Below are 19,256 nucleotides of genomic sequence, written 5' to 3'. Positions count from 1 at the left end.
GGCCATCTTTGATTGATGTTTAGTTGGCAGACTGTTATATTGTCTTCGGTTACCGCAATAGTTACTTAGGTATAAAAAAAAAAGATTTATCTATGTACGGCTTATGGCGCAAAAAATATGTACTTAAACGCTTATGTAAAAATTCAAAAAGCCATAATGTAAGTGCTGAGTTGGTCAAACAAGTTTGTCACTAGGAAATGCGCGTAACACATTTTTTTATGGGATGATAAATAATATTGTACCTATTTACATCCTATTTTATTATTTGCCGCATTTATGCAGTGACAAAATTAGCTTGACAGAGTTTACATACAGAGTTATCCATAAAATATGTACGTATTTCTACACGACACACCCAAAAATAAAATTTGTCACAAAATGCGCGCTCAACACCAGCCGCCAAGGATTACGAGTTCATGACGGTAAGTGTAATAAAGCAAAATAAATAATTACCCACCCCTCCCCTCACTCCCCTGGGAACACCATTTACAATGACACATCCTTTTGGTCTATTAAAAAGATAGGGGATTAGTAAGTAAGTAAATACATATTCTTTATTGCACCATTTTACATGTTATAAATATACAGAATGTTGAGTGAGTTGATTAGGCGACTCTTCATACAAATGTAGTTTTTTTTTTCTAGTCTAGTTTAGAATTTTCATTGTCATATGTATTATGAAATTTAGACGTACCTACCTATTTTTATTTTTATTTTATTAAACTTAAACCCTCCTTTTTAATAATTACCATTAAAACATAATAAAAACACTTAAATTAAAATCTTATAATTGGGTTCTATTTTTATTTTTTTTCTAATTAATTAATTCATATTATTTGTTATAAGTTTATTTTTAATTAGTTATAATTAAGTTTTATTTATTTGTAAGATTTTTAATTTAAGTTGTTTTATTATGATTTAAAATTTTGTATGAAATCAGTTTTGCGCTCCTAATTTTTACAATAGTCAAAAAAAGAAGCATACCTTTGTGAAATAAGTAACATCGAAGTATTTAATATATAATCCCAATTCTATCAATATTAAGGGAAGTGAATTACCGGACTGTTTTTGTATGAAAAACCTTTATTGGGCCGGCCATCCCCTTTCGTTACAATGTAGGTATTTTTGCGAGTCCCATAATGGATTTTAAAAATTCGAAATAAATATATTGAAATGAACTGAATAATGGACACAGTGTAAAAATTTTCAGTGATTACCTTATTAGATTGATAAAATATATCAATTATTTTACTAGAAAGAACTTCAGAAAAATTTAAGAAAGTAATTTAAGAATGTCCTTATATGTGCAAAAACTTGCCCCTTATAACTATTTTAAAAACCAACTGTGCTTTTAATTAAACGGTAAAAATACCTCTTACATACAATATCATTGTTCATTTTTCGAAGTAATGTAACATATGTCAGCCATGTTTTTTAATAAAAAGCAACCCAGTTACACGCATGGAATCTTGTCCACCATTTTGTAAAAAGTAAGACAATAGTTTTGATGTCCAATCCTCGTTGTGTACATGGATTCCTTGGTTTTTGGTACAAAACAACGGGAGGTAGATTTAACTTACTTTAGTTACAGATAGAATAAGTAAAATTAAATTTAAAATTATCAATTTTAAGTAAAATTTGATGCCATACTTAAATTTGTTTTTTCGTAACTGCCAGCTACGAAGACATTGGTGCTGTTATTTGTCATTTTTAAATGTTATGTTTATATATATACTTTTAGCATGTCAACATATTTTTTTTTCTAGCCAAAAATTATCAAAGCGTTGGTTCGGATTCGGACAAAGAAGTAACTATAGTTTTCCCCTCACTAGCTCGGAAACACGTGTTTTGTCCTTTAATACCAGCGGGTAAAAACGAATTTTATCCACTAGTGGGTAAAGTAATATGACCTTGAATAAAGTCAAATTAACTGCTTTAAAATTGATAAAAGTAGGTGAATCTAGTAATAAATATGATTTACCACCTGTGGAACTACTGGAAGCAGCGATAAACGCATTTTTTTGCGTTGTAGTTTCCTCGCTGTAGTGAGGGGAAAAGTTTTGTGTTACACTCGAGTGCAAATGTATTTTACTTCTCGTGTGTTAAAAAACTCGCAAGTTCAGGATTCTATTTTCGAACCACTCGCTTCGCTCGTGGTTCAACTATAGAATCCTTTCACTTGCTCGTTTTTTAATTCCACACTCGGCGTTAAAATACAACTTTGCCCCCTTGTATAACAAATAACTATTACATACTCACCTCGAAAAATGAATAATATCTATATCTAATGCAACACATTTTTGATAAAAATAACTATAAAATTGTACAAGTGCGTCTATACCCATAACTCTATGATGACCATATAGTCATGTCATGACCTACTACCGTGACATGTGTAATAGAGCCACAGTTTATACTTGTCGGACACCACGGGTGGTGTTACAATTATAATTAAAACCGACATTGTTGCCCACATACCGAAAATATCAATAACTGGCTAAGGCCGTGACAAAAATACCAATTAACTATTCATATGAATGTCAAAAACCGTTGGTTAATTGTGATCCCACATTCAGTAGGTGTGCGACTAGTGAGGGCCTCATTTTATAGGCTTTTATAATAGCCGAGACAACTAAAAAAAATTTTTAGTCCGTCAGTTAGATCCTCAAAAATTTTGGACACATATTTTTTCTTTTTTCTCGTAAACGAAAAATGACGACGGTACAGTGCCTTGAAGTTTTGTGTGACGTCACGCCTAGGTACATTTTTTACCTAACAGTGACGTCACAAGCCCCCACTCCGGAACTTTGATCCCCTGTACCTTTGTACTTTTTAATTCACTAGATAAAGCGAAAAATATGTGTTCAGTATTTTAAGACGATCTAACTGACGGACTAAACAGAATGCCATTTTTTTAATGTAGTCGTCATCCCTATTCTACTAGATTTTACCCGCGGCTTCGCGTTAGAAAGAGACAAAATGAAGCCTATGTCACTCTCCATCTCTTCAACTATCTCCTCTTAAAAATTACGTCAATTCGTCGCTCCGTTTTGCCGTGAAAGACGGACAAACAAACAGACACACACACTTTCCCATTTTCTTTTTAAATTTCCATTTTTTTTAATTTCTATACTTCTAGTGAATCTTGTTCAGTTCTACGCGAGCACGAGCATAAGACCTGATTTAGACGGCGTGCGAACTCGCATGCGATTTTAGTTACATTGCGGGCTATTGAGGGTACATACAATTTTGCACAGCCATCAAATACCGCAATGTAATAAAACTCGTATGCGAGTTCTCGTACCGTCTAAATGGGCCCTTATTTCTATCTAAATATAGGAGAAAAAGAGCGTCCGAGCAGTTCCCAAAGACTTTGTACATAGCCACGTCAGCTAAATTTAATTGATCCCATTTTGTTACCAACATTTAGTAACATAAGTGGACTTTCATAACAATTTCATACGAGTATATACGGGATAATTGTTATAATTAAGAAAATAAAGATACTATTAGAGAACCTTAATTACGCAATAAAACTTACAAGAAAATTCAATTCATCATAAATCTTGGTAACAAAATAGGAATAAAGACAAGTGATTTAACTTTTTCCTTAATTTTTGTACAAACTATTTGAGAACTGCTGGTCCCATAATTTCGACACATTTTTGTTACTTTGATCTTTTGTTACCCCATACAAACTACATGGAAAATGATAACACACTTGGAAATAATCGTAATTATGGGATAGGTACTTTTTCACCAATTAGCGTTAAAAAAGCTAGTGAGTCTGAGTTCAAAAAACATATTTATCAAAAGTGCCCCTGTGGCATTTGCTGAATAAATATTTTAATTTTTTTTTTTTTTTTAATTCATATTAAATAAAAAGTAGACAAAAAAGTCATGTGCACACAACGTATTATTTGTGACAACTGATTCCTACACCTAAAACAAAAAAAGATGTTAAGAAACAGATATGAAATTTATGTTAATTAAGACTCAAGAATTCAGAACTAATCAATTTCATCGCAATATGTGTTTATTAATTCTTTTTTAATTGATCAGAAATTGATTTTCTTCACAGAGCCTAGTGTCTAGGCATTTTAAAAGTACTTCTGAAAGCAATGAAACATTTTCTTATTTTTATATGGGTAAAATAACTTTGTCTACTACAAAACACTAAACACGTTAATAAAATACCATATTTCAAATAAAACTAACTTCCAAACTACATTAGGGCATTTTCAGAAATAGGGACCCAAAATTAGTGACAGTTGTTAACAAAAATTAACTCGATGTCCGTTTTGTGACGAAAATTAAGATTACAATGTGTCTAAAAACCAACTTCTTTCATGTCATAAAGGTAGATTATTGCAATAGTTTATGTAATTAACACGAAAGCAATTTTTTTTATTGAAATTTCATGCTTAATTGTGGTCACAAAACTGCCATCTAGTTATTTTTTTTTAACTAATAACAACTTTCACTAATTTTGGGTCCCAATTTTTGAAAATGCCCATTAAACTAAGAAATAACTTGCAACTGTGATGAAAAACATTGTATGTAACTCGATGCGTAAGAATATTGCAAACTCGAGTCTTTTAAACCGCTCCGGTAATCCGTCGTTCCGATTTAACTTACTCTCGTTAGCAATATTCAACTTGCGCCCCATGTTGCATAATGTATTATTATTTAATAAATACATAAAAATTGCAGGTGATCCCATTAACATTATCTGAATTTGACTACGGCAATAAAGGGGACCTCCTAGATGTGCAGTGGTATGACAGTAAGTACCTACATGTTTTTAGGGTTCCGTAGTCAACTAGGAACCCTTATAGTTTCGCAATGTCTGTCCGTCCGTCGGTCCGTCCGCGGATAATCTCAGCGACCGTTAGTACTAGAAAGCTGAAAATTGGGACCAATATGTATATCAATCACGCCGAATAAGTGGTAAAATAAAAAGTGGAAGAAAATGTCTTATTAGTACCCCCTACATGTAAAGTGATATTAAAAAAAAAACAAAATTATTTATTTATTCTCATTTTTTTTTACACAATCTTACAGTTGCTAATATCTTATAGTTGATATATTGTTGGATAGGTATTTAAAAACGAATAGAGGTTTACTACTTATTTAAAAATTTTTTTTTAATAAAATTATTATTTTCGAAAATAATCGCTCCTAAAGTACAAAAAGTGTGTGGCCGTCTAACTTTTGAACCATATGTTTAAAAAATAGGTGGGTATGTCGGAATTTTCACACTGACCTTAAATAACTATTTTACAGATGGTGTAAAAAACTGTAAACCTGGGTCGATAAGTGACAGCAATGGATTCGGTCGCTCCATTTGTCGTCTTAGTGCCAAGAGAAACAAAAAAAATAAAAATAAAAAGAAAATTAAAGACATACTAGGTAAGAATATATTTACATAATTATATAAGAAACTAAGACTAAACTTAAAAGCCAGCTAATGTCTAAAATAGGCCCTTTAGGCATTGTATCAAGGATACTGGCGACATTTCCTCGCTGTATCGCAATGCTGATACGTTGTGCCAGGAAGTCGCCAGCTCTTCGGTCACCACTCACCAGTTACCTCAATCAGACGCTTCGCGATTTCTGTGAACAACTTGTTCGCGCTGGGACCCCATGGACCTAGAGTTTCTACTAAGAATATTAACTGAGCATTTCTTTTTTTTTGCCAATAAATTTTTTTTCATTGTTTTAAGGAATTTTAGGTCAATTGTACTTACTCAGAATCACGAGTACTTTCAATCTCACTGGGAGACAAAAAGTGTCCCAGAATTTCCATACATTTTTGTTACTTTGTACGGAAAATGGTAACAAAATAAGAAAAAATCGTATGGGACAATTTTTGTAACTACTAGGATTGAAAAGGCTAGTAATTCTGACTATTCTGAATAAAAATAGCATATTTTTTTTCAATAATATCACACTTCCTATAAGTGGCAAAAAAAAGAAATGCTAAACTAACACGATTTGCATTGTTAGAACCAGACGTAGCTAGATACCTACGAACCCTTACGCCTACGCGATTAAGTCCCGTTTAGTCAGGGGCGGCTCACTCCGCGATTCTATCGCCACGCTACAAGTACATGCTGGCGGCCGCGAGTTCGCGGCCTAATCAGCCCTTCTAGCACAACTTGCCTTGTCGCGCGCGAGTCCATACTTGAAGTCGCGCTTGATATATGGACTCGCGCGCGACAAGGCAAGTTATGCTAAAGGGTCAGGGGTTGCGCGCGTTCTCGCGGAACGCACGTTCGCACTGTCTATCGTTACTTTACGTCGCGAGTTTTTTTTAAGGTTCATAAGCGATGTCCACGTGTGGAATGGCTAATAATGCTCAGTTAAATAGACATCATGAATAAAATAAATACCTTGGTACATTCTTACATAGATCTACTATTGATTAAGTCACACTAAGGTTTGTGATGTTGGAACTTAAACAAAATATTTAAATACCTACAAAGTACCCAAGACTTGAATATAATAGTATAACATTTTATCTCAGTATTAATTCGCTTTAATCTATAGGCAACCCTATTGTCAGTCGCTGCGCACGTGCGGCTCGTTTCTTTGTAAGAATAATGTAGGCATTTAAAAAGGCGGTGTTTTATGAACATCAAAGCAGTGGGCCTTCTGTACTTGTACTATTATATATTCTGTGATTTAGTTCTAAAAATTAAGAATAATAAAGCCTGACAAGTTTTTATTTGACCCTGTTAGACTCGCTACAAACCGATTTCATATGGCAATAATGTGCGGACGCCATATATAATGGGGACAGTGTGTACTGGTTTCGCGTTAATATTTGTAGAAAATTAAAACATGGTTTTAGATAACAAAAAATTAATAAGCTTGGTTTTAAGACTTGCTACTTCTTCGGAACAGCCTAAAGTATATGAATCTGGTACTTTTATCGAAGTCGTCGATGTTTGTTTTCTTTTTACGTGGGACCTTGTTTTGTACTGGTGGCAATGATAGAACGGTCTCCTTATTTCTTTAAATATTTTTCACGGCAGAGCTACAGACACCATAAATAATAACAAAAAATATATTAAGCTAAATCGAAACCAACTAATCAATACATGAGAACCGCACTATAAACTGTCAGTACCGGACATGTCAACAACCGATCTCAGAACATTGTTGTCGAATGCTGTGAAATCCTTCATCCTTTTTTGTTGTACGTAATTTATCACGTTCAGTACCTATAATTATTTTCATTTTTTTAAATATTTTTTTGCGCCTATTTGCGATAAAACCGTTAGAAAATTTGAAATATTTACTTCTAGTTTATATCACTGACATTCGATGACTTTTTTTTAATGGCATCGCGCTATTGACGCATTCAGCCAGCCGAGTAAAACGGGAAAACTATTCGATGACTTTCGATCACCTTTCGATGACGGTTGTCAAAAAGTAATCCTTGCCAGTAAAATAAATTAGTTCAGCTGAAAATCCGCAACGCGGCGTACTGCTTTATTTTTGTAATAATAGTTATTTGTTATACAAGGGGGCAAAGTTGTATTTTAACGCCGAGTGTGGAATTGAAAAACGAGCAAGTGAAAGGATTCTATAGTTGAACCACGAGCGAAGCGAGCGGTTCGAGAATAGAATCCTGAACTTGCGAGTTTTTTAACACACGAGAAGTAAAATACATTTGCACCCGTGTGTAACACAAAACTTTTCCCCTCACTATAGCGAGGAAACTACAACGCAAAAAATGCGATATCACTGCTTCCAGTAGTTGCACAGGTGGTAAATCATCTTCATTACTAGATTCACCTACTTTTATAAATTTTAAAGCACTTAATTTGACTTTATTCAAGGTCAAATTACTTTACCCACTAGTGGATAAAATGCGTTTTTACCCGCTGGTATTAAAGGACAAAACACGTGTTTCCGAGCTAGTGAGGGGAAAAATACAGAATTATATTTACCGAATGGCAAGTTATTAAGTATGGTCGCGCGATAAATTATAAAACATCAGGCCGTTCCTATCGTACCTATTATTATAATATTAACACTAGTCATTCTTATTTTATTAACACTAGACTTTCAATATAATTTAAGGTACTAACTTTGAAAATGAGTGCTTCATTTCGCCGTTAAAGTTTGGCGAAAAAATTAGAAACTGTATAACTGTAATCTTTGTTTCCAATAAATTAAAAAAAAAAACTATTTGTAAGTTCGATAGGGACGGCCTAATGTTTTATCATTTATCGTGCGACCATGCTTGCCTGCCTGCTTAAGATGATTTCTTTTTAATTTCCCCCAATTAAAAAAAAAACTGAGCTTGCAGGCATTTCTGTTTTTTTTTTAATACTACGTCGGTGGCAAACAAGCATACGGCCCGCCTGATGTAAAGCGGTCACCGTAACCTATGGACGCCTGCAACTCAATCAGTGTCACATGCGCGTTGCCACCCTATTAGAAACTTGTGCACTCCCTTTTGCTGTGTTAAGTACGCAGCAAAAAGGAGTGCACAAGTTCTAAGGAGGGTTCGGGGTGCCGAGGACTCAAAGGACAATAGACGGCACAAGTTAGTTCCGTAAGTCCTCCCGTCGTCAGTACACCGCACCCTCGTTGAGCTCTGGCAGCCTTACTCACCGGCAGGAACACAACACTATGAGTAGGGTCTAGTGCTATTTGGCTGCGGTCTTCTGTAAGGCGGAGGTACTACCCCAGTTGGGCTCTGCTCTAGATTCGAGCGAGACGATATCCGCTGTGCTGTGCCCTACCACACAAAGCGGAATATCATCATCTATGCCTTAATACCTCCTACAATACAATTAGCAAATAATTCAGTTACCACACTATTTTCCAGGCGCTCACAAAAAAGAAAAGTGTACAGCCACAGGTCGATTCAAAGGTCCCGATGAGTGCAACTGGTGCTTCTGCGACAAAGGCGCCACCTTCTGTACAGCGATGAGATGTGAAAAGAAAACAAATAAGACGAAATTAAGTAGGTATTTAAGAGGGCTTTCGTGTTAAAAATAGTGAAATCGCAACCGAGCGCTCGATCATACCGTGTGTGGTATCAAATTAAAGGGCTTTGCGAGTAGTTTATAAATATATATCACATTATAGGACTTTTTCTACTTGGTCTAACAAAATATGAGAATATGTCCAAGACTGGTAATAATTGTACCGGTGAAGGCTCGTTTTCAAAAAATTGGCAAAAATCAATAATAGCAATTTATAATCACTAAGGCATAACAGCAATTTAAGTAAACGTTGCAGATTAATTTAGTACAAAACTTACTTCGATGTGTTTCTGAAAAAAATTGAATTTGCCTAGGCTAGTTTACTCTTTTTCAAAAACTTAAAATAAAAATCTAGTCTGAAATGATTGTGGTACAGGATATACGAATTATAAATTTACCCGTTTTAATATTCAAAATTGTCCAAATTTTACAAATAAGATCGACTGATTCAGCTCTATACGTGCGTTTTTCTAAACGTGCATTAGAGAAAAATTCATAATTAATTTAGTGAGTTAGTTTTCAAAAATCCAGTCTTATAAAAATCAAGATAATAAGATGCTCTAACTGGAACTTCAATTAAATAAATCTATTGGATAACGGAAAGTGTAGTATTTCACCGACTAAAACTATCAATTTTACATTATTTTGACGTTTTTTTTGAAAGCAGCCTTAAATCCCATCATCATCTATGAGCTCATCATCGCCCACTGCTGAGAGTGCTGAGCATAGGCCTCTTCGAATCCACGTCTCCCAATCCTGAGCTAGTTACATCCAGTTGTGACCCGCAATTTTCCGGATATTGTCGACCCAACGAGCCAACAGATGCCAGTCTCTTTTTGCATTTATTTATGTACTAGCTTTTGCCCGTGGCTTCGTTCGCCTTAGAAAGAGACAAAAAGTAGCCTATGTCACTCTCCATCCCTTCAACTATCTCCAACTAAAAATCACGTCAATTTGTCGCTCTGTTTTGCCTTGAAAGACGGACAAACAAACAGACACACACACTTTCTCATTTATAATATTAGTATATAGTTACTTATTTTAATTTACTATTGGTCTACTGGAGTAGAGGGGCTTATCTCCTGATGGTAAATGATTAACTACGGCATGGATATCCGCGATGGAGCTTTACGAGGCATTAATCAGGAACACTGCAGTCATTATACTAAGCAACTTAACTATAGAGCGGGTTATTGTCACAGTAGTTAAAGTCGAGAAGTGACAGGATATGATATAAGTATTATTTATGTACCTAAGTACCAGTTTCTGAAAATAGAGATTTCTTTATACGGTTGGTACTAATGCGGCGCTTCCTTGGAGCTTCCTAAAGTAAATCTTGGCGTCCGACAGAATCGCCATACCTCTCTGGAACGGAGCGGAGCCCTTTCTACCAGTTGACGCCGCAAACCCTTTATTTCACAATCTATTTGCTCTTCGTTTCTCCAGTGGGATTAATCAGTGCGCTCCTGATTGCAGGATCTAAAAACTTCACCCATCTGGACTAGATGCCAGCGCTATCCAATCCAAGTTTTAAAGGCTATTTTTTCCCAATGGCTTGCCTGCTGCTGATACATTATTGTACTATCTAATTACGTAGGTAAAGTCTGACTGATTTTATGAGGTGACAGTTCGGTTTAAGTATGAAGAAAATAGTTGTAATGAAATGCCGCAACATGTCACGTAGTATATTTCGTCAGGCTTTAAGTTAACCTCTCGTTTTTGTGTGATAAGAATCTAGACAGAATTTTAAGTCATCTCATTGCACTATTCCCCAGCATGAAGAAAACTAACTTCACAATGTTTACAGTGACAGACATCGAAACCTGTGCGAATAAACCTATGGGCAGGTTCAAGTCTGAAGATGGCTGTAACTGGTGCTATTGTGTCGACACGAACACACCGATCTGTTCGGACATAGAGTGTGTGAAGATCCTTTCAAAACCAAAGGCACTTTCCAAAACGAGAGGTACGTTTAAACGAAATCATCATCCTCCTTGCGTTATCCCGACATTTACCACGGTTCATTGGAGCTGGTGTGGTCCGTTTTGACAACTAGTTTTGCGAAAGCGACTGCAATCTGACCTTCCAACCCGAAGGGTTGGGATTAGTCCGGTTTCTTCACGATGTTTTCTTTCCAAAGAGCGACTGGCATAATATCCAATGACGTTTCGCACATAAGTTCCGAAAAACTTATTGGTTCGAACCGGCGGCGTTTGAACCCGCGACTTCCGGCTTGAAAGTCGCAGGCTGGACCGCTAGGCTACCAGAGATTTTTTTATATTTATCCAGGCCTATATGAAGGCCGGGCCTAGTAGTTTTAAAATGGAGACGGCCTCCCAAATTCTAGCTGTCATACTAGTGCTCTAGTCATGGGCTCGGTCAATCCAGACTTGCGAATACGTGCCTTCTTGAGCTTACTGTGGGACCTAATCAAAATGTATAAGAATTTCCCATAAAATTTCTTTATGTTTACAGATTCAAACGTCTGTAGAGCGAAGGAGAGAAAGCCAGGGAGATATCTCAACCTAGACGGTTGTAACTGGTGCTACTGTATCTCTTGGCATCCATTTTGTACCATTATAAAGTGTCCCAAACACACCGGATCCTCAGACAACGATGTCCAGACACAGTTCATCTTCCGTAGCGGAAACCTCAACTATGTCTCTAGTGGAAGTTATACTATCATCACACTAACAGCTGGAAGCAAAAATTCCAGTTCAACCGATTTTCAAACTAAATCAATATTGCCGGATTCTTTTCAAGATTTTGGCAAAAAATTTTTCAACGGTACCAATCCTTTTAAACCTGATGAGCATTCAAGTAATATAAATTATGAAGCATATAGATATCTGTCGGGAAAAGAGAAGAAATTGAATAAGAAGGGGTTGAAAGTGCCGAAGAAATTTAATTGGTTTCCTGATTATACTAATTTAGATTACACGGACAACTTATTGCCTAAGAAGATGGCCTTGAAAAGGAAGTTGAAGTTGAAATCATTGAAAGGTAAAGGTTAATTTTACATACATACATACAATCACGCCTGTATACCATAAAGGGGTAGGCAGAGCACATGAAACTAGGTACTTAAGTTTCAGTGCCACTCTTGGCAAACAAAGGGTTGAAAGAAAACGAAACTGTGACATTGCAGTGACAGGTTGCCAGTCTCTCGCCTACGCCACAATTTAACCCATATCCCACAGTCACTTTCTACGACACCCACGCGAAGAAAGGGGGTGGTGAAATTCTTAACCCGTCACCACACGGACAACGACACAACGGGCATGGGGTTAATTTTATAATTGAATAAATAATTTGAGAAACTAAGACTAGTCATAAAACGTAATAGCTAGCCTATATCTTAAATAGGTCCTTGACGCATTGTATCAAGGATGCTAACGACCTTTCTTCGCTATATCGCCACGCTGGTACGTTCTTGATACGATGTGCGAGGAAGTCACCAGCTCTTCGGTCACCAGGGTACGTAGCCGAATGGCACAAACGCTCACGAAACGCTCACGAAACGAAACGCTCGTAGATATCTATCTCTATCACTCTTGCGTATTGGCGCGACGGAGCCAGACATTCGCGGCGTTTCGTTTTCGTTTCGCGTCGCAGAAATGCCATTCGGCTACGCACGTAGTTACGAAAACCAGACGCTTCGCGATTTCTGCGAAAAACTTGTCCACGCTGGGACCCCAAAGACTTATAGTTTCAACGCCAAAAGATACAAATTCATTTTTTTATCTAGCTTATAATGGTGTCCCACTGCTGGGCAAAGGCCTCTCCCCTTGACCTCCATGACTCCCGTTTTAGTGCCTCTTCCGGTCAGTTAGTGAGGAAGGTGTTTAGGTCGTTCCTTCATCTCCTTCTAGGCCTGTCGCGTTCGCGCTCTATTTGTAGCATCCACGTGGTAGCTACACTAGCCCATTTGTCAGGATACTTGCGGCAGACGTGACCAGCCTAGTCTTATTTGAGCCTGGAAGTCCTCTCACCGTCGAAGGCAATTTTTTTTTATGGGATAGGAGGCAAACGAGCACACAGGTCGCCTGATGGTAAGCGATCACTGCCGCCCATGGACACCCGAAACCCCAGAAGTGTTGGAGGTGCGTTGCCGGCCATTAATATGGGTGTACGCTCTTTTCTTGAAGGTTTGAAGTACCGCAGGCGACTATTCATTCCACAGTTTAGCTGTGCGGGGCAGGAAGTTTCTGGAGAAACGCACAGTTGAGGACTGCCAGCCATGGAGATGGAAATGTGCGGGTTTTTGAACACGGCGTCGTGTTCCGGATACGGTCCTCTTTATATGAATTTATTTTTCAGGATTGGCGCAAGAGTGTAAAGCGGGGAGCAAGTTCAAAGACCCGTTCGGATGCAACTGGTGCACTTGCATAGAAGACGGCGTTGTTATTTGCGACAATGATGATTGTGGGACTAAAATTAATAATTAATAATATAAGTAAATGATTAAATAATTTAATTAAATTTTGATTATTAGGAGATTACAAAGGTCCAAACCCACAGCTTTTTTCTATAGTTAGCAAAGCCATCTATTTTTCTAAAAGAATTGTAAATTTGCAACTAGGGTATGCAAAAACCGGTTAACTTAAAAAACCGGTTAATAACCGAAACTTTTCCTTCAAAACCGGTTAACCGGTTATTAACCGGTTTTGAGGATTTTTAGTAAATGGCCGGTCTACGCAATAATTAACATTACCTTTAAGAATTCTGATGTTGATGATATCGTAGCAGGTATTACTTGCACGATGAAGATCATTTTTATCCAGGTTTTGGAAATTTGGTAAATGCAGAAATTGCTAATAAAGGCTTGTGTGGTTTGAACGTGATTCGTCAGTTTTGCGTTTTCTAGGCATGTCGCGAAGGTCTAAGCTCCCAGAGCCCCTAGTAATACAAGCAATTGATGTAAGAAAACCAAGATCTCCATTTTACCTTTCTTTTGAAAAATATAGTTTGAAATATACGGTAGACTCCGGTTACAACGACGCTCGAGGGACCGCCGATCTGATATTACGTCGTACTAACCGGATGTCGTACAAAACGAATTTAATTTCTTTTAATTAAAATTAATATCTACATCTCTATTACTAAAACATGGTTTAACACATGGTTTATTTACAGGGTATTATTATCATAGTATTAACACCTTATTTTATTGTGACTTGTTTAGTTAGAAAAGTCCTTTTTTGTATGCGTGCTTGCTTATTATTTGTAAGTAAAACTAGTTTATACGCAATCGAAAAATACAAATTGGGTTCTATTTAGCTTATAAGATTAGACCCGAGGCGAACAAATTGTTAAAATTTTAAAAGCAATACTTCAAAAAGTTACATGGCCACAATGTTATGATATAAATAAATATTATGATTATGATTATGATTATGAATGTAATCTTGCTACTTGTTGTAGGCAAGTCAGGGGGCCGTGCTCGGGTGGTGGAAGTAGCTTTGTTTCCTCAATTTACTAGTAATACAAAAAACGTTGTCGCTCGTCGTTGCAACCGGACTTGACGGACGGATTCTGTGTAAAATGTGTCGTAAAAAGCGGCTGGTCGTTAAAATCGGAGCCGTAATAAACTGATGTACTTTCATACTATCACATACGAAAACCAAATAAATACCTGTGCTTATGTCGTTGTAAGAGGTTGGACGTTAGGTCTATGCTGAGTCGTAATATACTAACCGGACTCTACTGTATTGTATAAAATGTTTTTTCTACTCCCGTACTGTTATTCGTGAGTTACAAGGTCGTACATAGAACTTTAAAACCCTACATAAAAGATGTCAGGACAAGTCCATCTAGTCTATACCCTGAAAACATTTTGTAGCAGTAGCACGATATAGCAGTTAAAGTTCTATAAAACATTGCTACCAACTTAACAAATTAAAATATTGTATGAAATCGAATTCAAATGTATGAGTACTCGATTCGACGCGGCTCGATTCGTCTTAGTGGCCAGTATTCAGAGAACCATACCATAGACAGTTTTATTTTCATATTTGCACTCAAACTGCATGTTCAAAATGGTAGGTGGTGTGGTCCACTAGATAGCTAAGATGACTGAAAGTAGGTATTTGTTAAATTTTTAATTTTCTTTCAAAGTAAGTGCTGGGTCGTAGAAAAAGTATTGTATGCAACGGTGTTTAACTGAGTCAAAAAATGCTCGTGGCGTCTTTATTAAGCCACTCACCTTTTTTGACCTCTTTTAACCACCAGTTGCATAAAATACTATAATTGAGTAGATTCGGGACTAATTTTTAAAATAAAATCATTACAGATAATAATGTAGGCAATGATTAGTAATGAATAAATCTTTATTATCACAAAACATTAAATAATTACGTATTTTTGAACGTTTTAATGCCTAATTTTCCAAATTTTGAGAAATAAATACAGTTTCGGTTATTAACCGGTTAGAGACTATAAAAACCGGTTTTTAACAGAGGTCAAAAAGCCTCGGTTAACCGGTTTTTCGGTTAACCGGTTAACCGGTTTGCACACCCTATTTGCAACCCACTGTTTTTAGCTTTTGATGTAGGTAATTATCGAGAAATTTTAAAAATATACCTTTTTTTAATATTTATTTATTTATTTATTTAATCAAAAAGTAACACAGCATTACAGTTTACACCAAGGCACTGTGAAACTACAAAATACAAAACAAGACTTACAAAAAAAAATAATACAAAAGACATACAAAAAATAAACAAATTAAACATTAGATTTGGGCGACGACGTAACAGCGTGGCTCCGTTGCGTCGTCTGACTCGGCGTAGGATTCGGCAGGTTGCCCCGGAACCGCCGAAATACCACACCCTTCGGCCAGAAGTCTGCGCTCGCGATGGTGTCCTGCAGCGTGCGCGGCACGCGCACAAGAAATGAAGTGAAGTGCACGTAGTGGCGCGACTGCAGCTGTTGCACCCTCAGCGTGTAGCCAGTCTTCCGGCGAACGTACTCCACCACCTCATCAGCGGCGGAGTAATGCAAGCGCGACACGTAGAGCGCTTTACTCGGTGTAGCAACTCGCAGACCAGAAGTAATCGGCTCCGCGGTACCACACAGAGTCTTACGAGGCGCCCTACGCGCCTTGCTCTTCCTTTGCACCAGTGTGAACCCCTCCTTATCCACATCGGCACGGGAGGACTTCTCCTTGATTGGAGCCCGTTCTTCACACACCTTTGCAGGTGCGCTGACCTGGTTCGCTGCGGCGTTGCGTTGACCGGCTAGGGCGGCTACATCAGCATATGCCCGCTGACGTGAGCTCGATGTGAGGGGGGGAGGCGGCCGTACGCGCGGGGGGCGCGCGGGCGGCGGAGCGGCGCGTGCGACATTTTTAATTGTGTCAACGCGCAAACTACCTGACTCGACACTAGTGTTGTCAGGTCGATGATCGGACGTCAGGTCTGAAACCGCTGACCGAGCAGGAGCATTACGTAAACTAATTTCGTCACGTAACTCGGCGATTGTTTGCAAGCTGGTTTCAAACCTAGTAATAACTAAGGTCCGACCGAGAACGATATTTTTGTCTCGGCCGAGAACGAGACCGAGACCGAGATTCAATTTGATTCTCGGCCGAGACCGAGACCGAGACCGAGAATTTATAAAACAGTGAAAAACATGCAATTTTTCCAAAAAATATTTTCATAATCAAAATTCGCCTATTAATCAGGAAACCAATAGCATGTCGGGCCGTGTTTAGTGTTTAGTTCCGTAACTACCCAAAGTCCCAAACCTACCGCACCCCTTCCCTTACTTTTCTACCGTAGCAAAATAAACTAGGTACGTTAGTGACAAACAAGTATACGGCAGGCGCCATAGCCTATAGAGAAATATCGATAAAGAACCTACCAAAATCACTAAAATCGGGATACCAAACGGGCGATGTAATCAACGGGTAGCTAAAAACCGGACGCGAGTGCGCAATAAATTTAAAATCACAGTCTCGGTTTTGCCGAGAATCTCGGCCCATTTCGGCCGAGAACCGAGACCGAGAACTCGGCCCGATTTTCGGCCGAGAATGCCGAGACCGAGACCCTGACCGAGATCTCGGTCGGACCTTAGTAATAACTACAGCTAAACTTGTTTTTAGGGCCACGATTTCCCTTAACAAGCTGCGAACGTTGACGTCATCCGGATCGCACGACGGAATGATGGAGATATCTGTCGCCACAAACTCCGGAATTCGGTCCTTGTACTCCTTGAAGATCTTCATAATGTCTTCAAGGCTCTTCTTCCCGGTTTCATCTCCTCTCCGGTGAGGAACGTAGGTGCCGGCGATTCCTAGGGACTCGCACAACACTCTTTGCTTCGCAGATGTCTTCGACAGTGAACCTTGATGCACGCGAATTCATCTGGACAGCATTCACCGCATCCATCGCCCCTTCCAGAATGAGCTTATCTCTTTCTTGAAGAAAGGCGAGGAACTCGTTCACAACAGGTTGCCTCCGTTTAGAGTCTGCCATCGCGTCAAATACCGGCAGCGGCCGAGCCGCGCGATTTCGTAATTATATGAATTAAATCATCAACGCGACTGCACCGCTGCGCGCATTAGACACGAATATGATGATATGAAAAAATAAAATATGTTTGATTAACTAAGTTGGTAATTCTTTAATACTTTTACCACAAAAAAGTGTTTGATAAGTAGAAAGACAAAATTTAACAAGGACTTAATGAATCTTATGATGAATTTACAATTGATGAAAACCGAATCTTAGCTTAAAAAAACAGATTAGTTTATGGTTATTTAACCATGTTAAGTAATAAAAACTTAAAGCCATGCGCCTAATCTTTTATTTCCCACCATATTGCGTAACTAAAAATACTTTAAGCCACCAAAGTCAATTACAAGATTTACTAATAAAAAAAAGATTACAAGATCCAACGACAATAACATTTTTTTTACGAGTTTAATAAGACTTGGGCCAACAAAGCCCTACCGCGCTCAAACGCGCCTCAAAAGAAAGTCAAAATTGTTTATGGTCGAAAAAACTATTGACATTTTAAAAGTGAGATGTAATGTAAGTACTTATATAGTTTAAAAAAATCTTTATCAAATAAATAAGCAATTAAAATAAAAAATAGAAAATAAATCCACAGTGCAGGCTTCGTCATGTATAGTATCTATGTCAAGTGGGTCATTAACGTATAATAGATTAAAGTATTTAGTACTTTGTTGCTATGTATTTCTTTTTTATGTGAAATCATTTTATTCAACTCAATGTAGGTTATGTTCAGGTCATCTAATAAACTTAATGCAAGCAAATTAGTCCCACTTGCTACTATTTTATTTTTGTTATTTTGCTTGAACCTGTAAATAATGTCGGTTGGGTGACAAATTGACACATATACATATAACATACATACAATGACGCGTGTATCCCATAAAGGGGTAGGCAGAGCACATGAAACTATTAATGCTTCAGTACCTCTCTTGGCAAATAAGGGGTTGAAAGAAAACGAAACTGTGACATTGCAGTGACAGGTTGCCAGCCTCTCGCCTACGCCACAATTTAAGTTTTAACCCGTATCCCACAGTCGCCTTCTACGACACCCACGGGAAGAAAGGGGGTGGTGAAATTCTTAACCCGTCACCACACAGGTCTCACACCACAGGCCACACAGGTCACAGGACAAATTGACAATTATGCAATAAAACAATTATTACATGAAACTCTCAAATAGAAGATGATTTTTGTGTTTCACTCGTACTTTCGTTCAGTATCAACCGATTACCAATTTATATCACTTGTATTTGAAAAATAGCATTTAACTGTTTTTGACATCGGTAGAAATTTTATTACAAAATCGACTTCCTGATTTGATGATCATAAGTATAATAAATTATTAATAATTTTGGGCGATTTGAGCCAAAATTATGGTACTTACACAAAAAGTATTGTTCTCTGTAAGTTTTACTATTTCCATATACTTACAGAGAATATTAATTTTCTTTAGAATTCTTCTTCACAAAATACACATAACAACACGTTTTTCTTTGCATCCTATCCTATCCTATTTCCATAACATATTTCCATTTTTTGAAGCATTACCCGCCCCAAATCAGCCACTTGTCACCCTTGGCCGTAAAAGTAGCATTACCATGCAAATTGATTTTGTGCGGCGCGGAGCGCGATACGGCACGCTCTTTTGGGGCTCACCTGAATTAAATTATTATTCCAAATTACACTGTACAATGTAATACTTGTGTATTATTTATGCATAAATTGAGGG

General features: G+C 37.5%; 1 protein-coding gene across 1 annotated transcript; it reads left to right on the top strand.

Moving 5' to 3' along the window:
* The first annotated feature begins 4,096 nt into the window (after positions 1–4,096).
* LOC125238796 lies at positions 4,097–15,603 on the top strand. Its single transcript, XM_048146240.1, has 8 exons — positions 4,097–4,148; positions 4,714–4,786; positions 5,287–5,412; positions 8,849–8,986; positions 10,816–10,974; positions 11,484–12,011; positions 13,329–13,580; positions 15,530–15,603. The coding sequence occupies exons 1-7, from the start codon at positions 4,122–4,124 to the stop codon at positions 13,454–13,456; spliced, it is 1,179 nt and encodes a 392-aa protein (XP_048002197.1). The 5' UTR covers positions 4,097–4,121; the 3' UTR covers positions 13,457–13,580; positions 15,530–15,603.
* Positions 15,604–19,256: the final 3,653 nt, after the last annotated feature.

This window comes from Leguminivora glycinivorella, chromosome 24 (assembly GCF_023078275.1).
Source record: "Leguminivora glycinivorella isolate SPB_JAAS2020 chromosome 24, LegGlyc_1.1, whole genome shotgun sequence".
Lineage (NCBI taxonomy): Eukaryota > Metazoa > Arthropoda > Insecta > Lepidoptera > Tortricidae > Leguminivora > Leguminivora glycinivorella.
This window is presented reverse-complemented; position numbering and strand designations above follow the sequence as displayed.

Coding starts and splice junctions, on each gene's coding strand:
- LOC125238796 (XM_048146240.1), top strand. CDS start 4,122: ATGAAACATTTTCTTATTTTTATATGG. Junction 4,149..4,713: donor ATTTTCTTATTTTTATATGG/GTAAAATAACTT, acceptor TAAAAATTGCAG/GTGATCCCATTAACATTATC. Junction 12,012..13,328: donor GAAGTTGAAATCATTGAAAG/GTAAAGGTTAAT, acceptor TTTATTTTTCAG/GATTGGCGCAAGAGTGTAAA.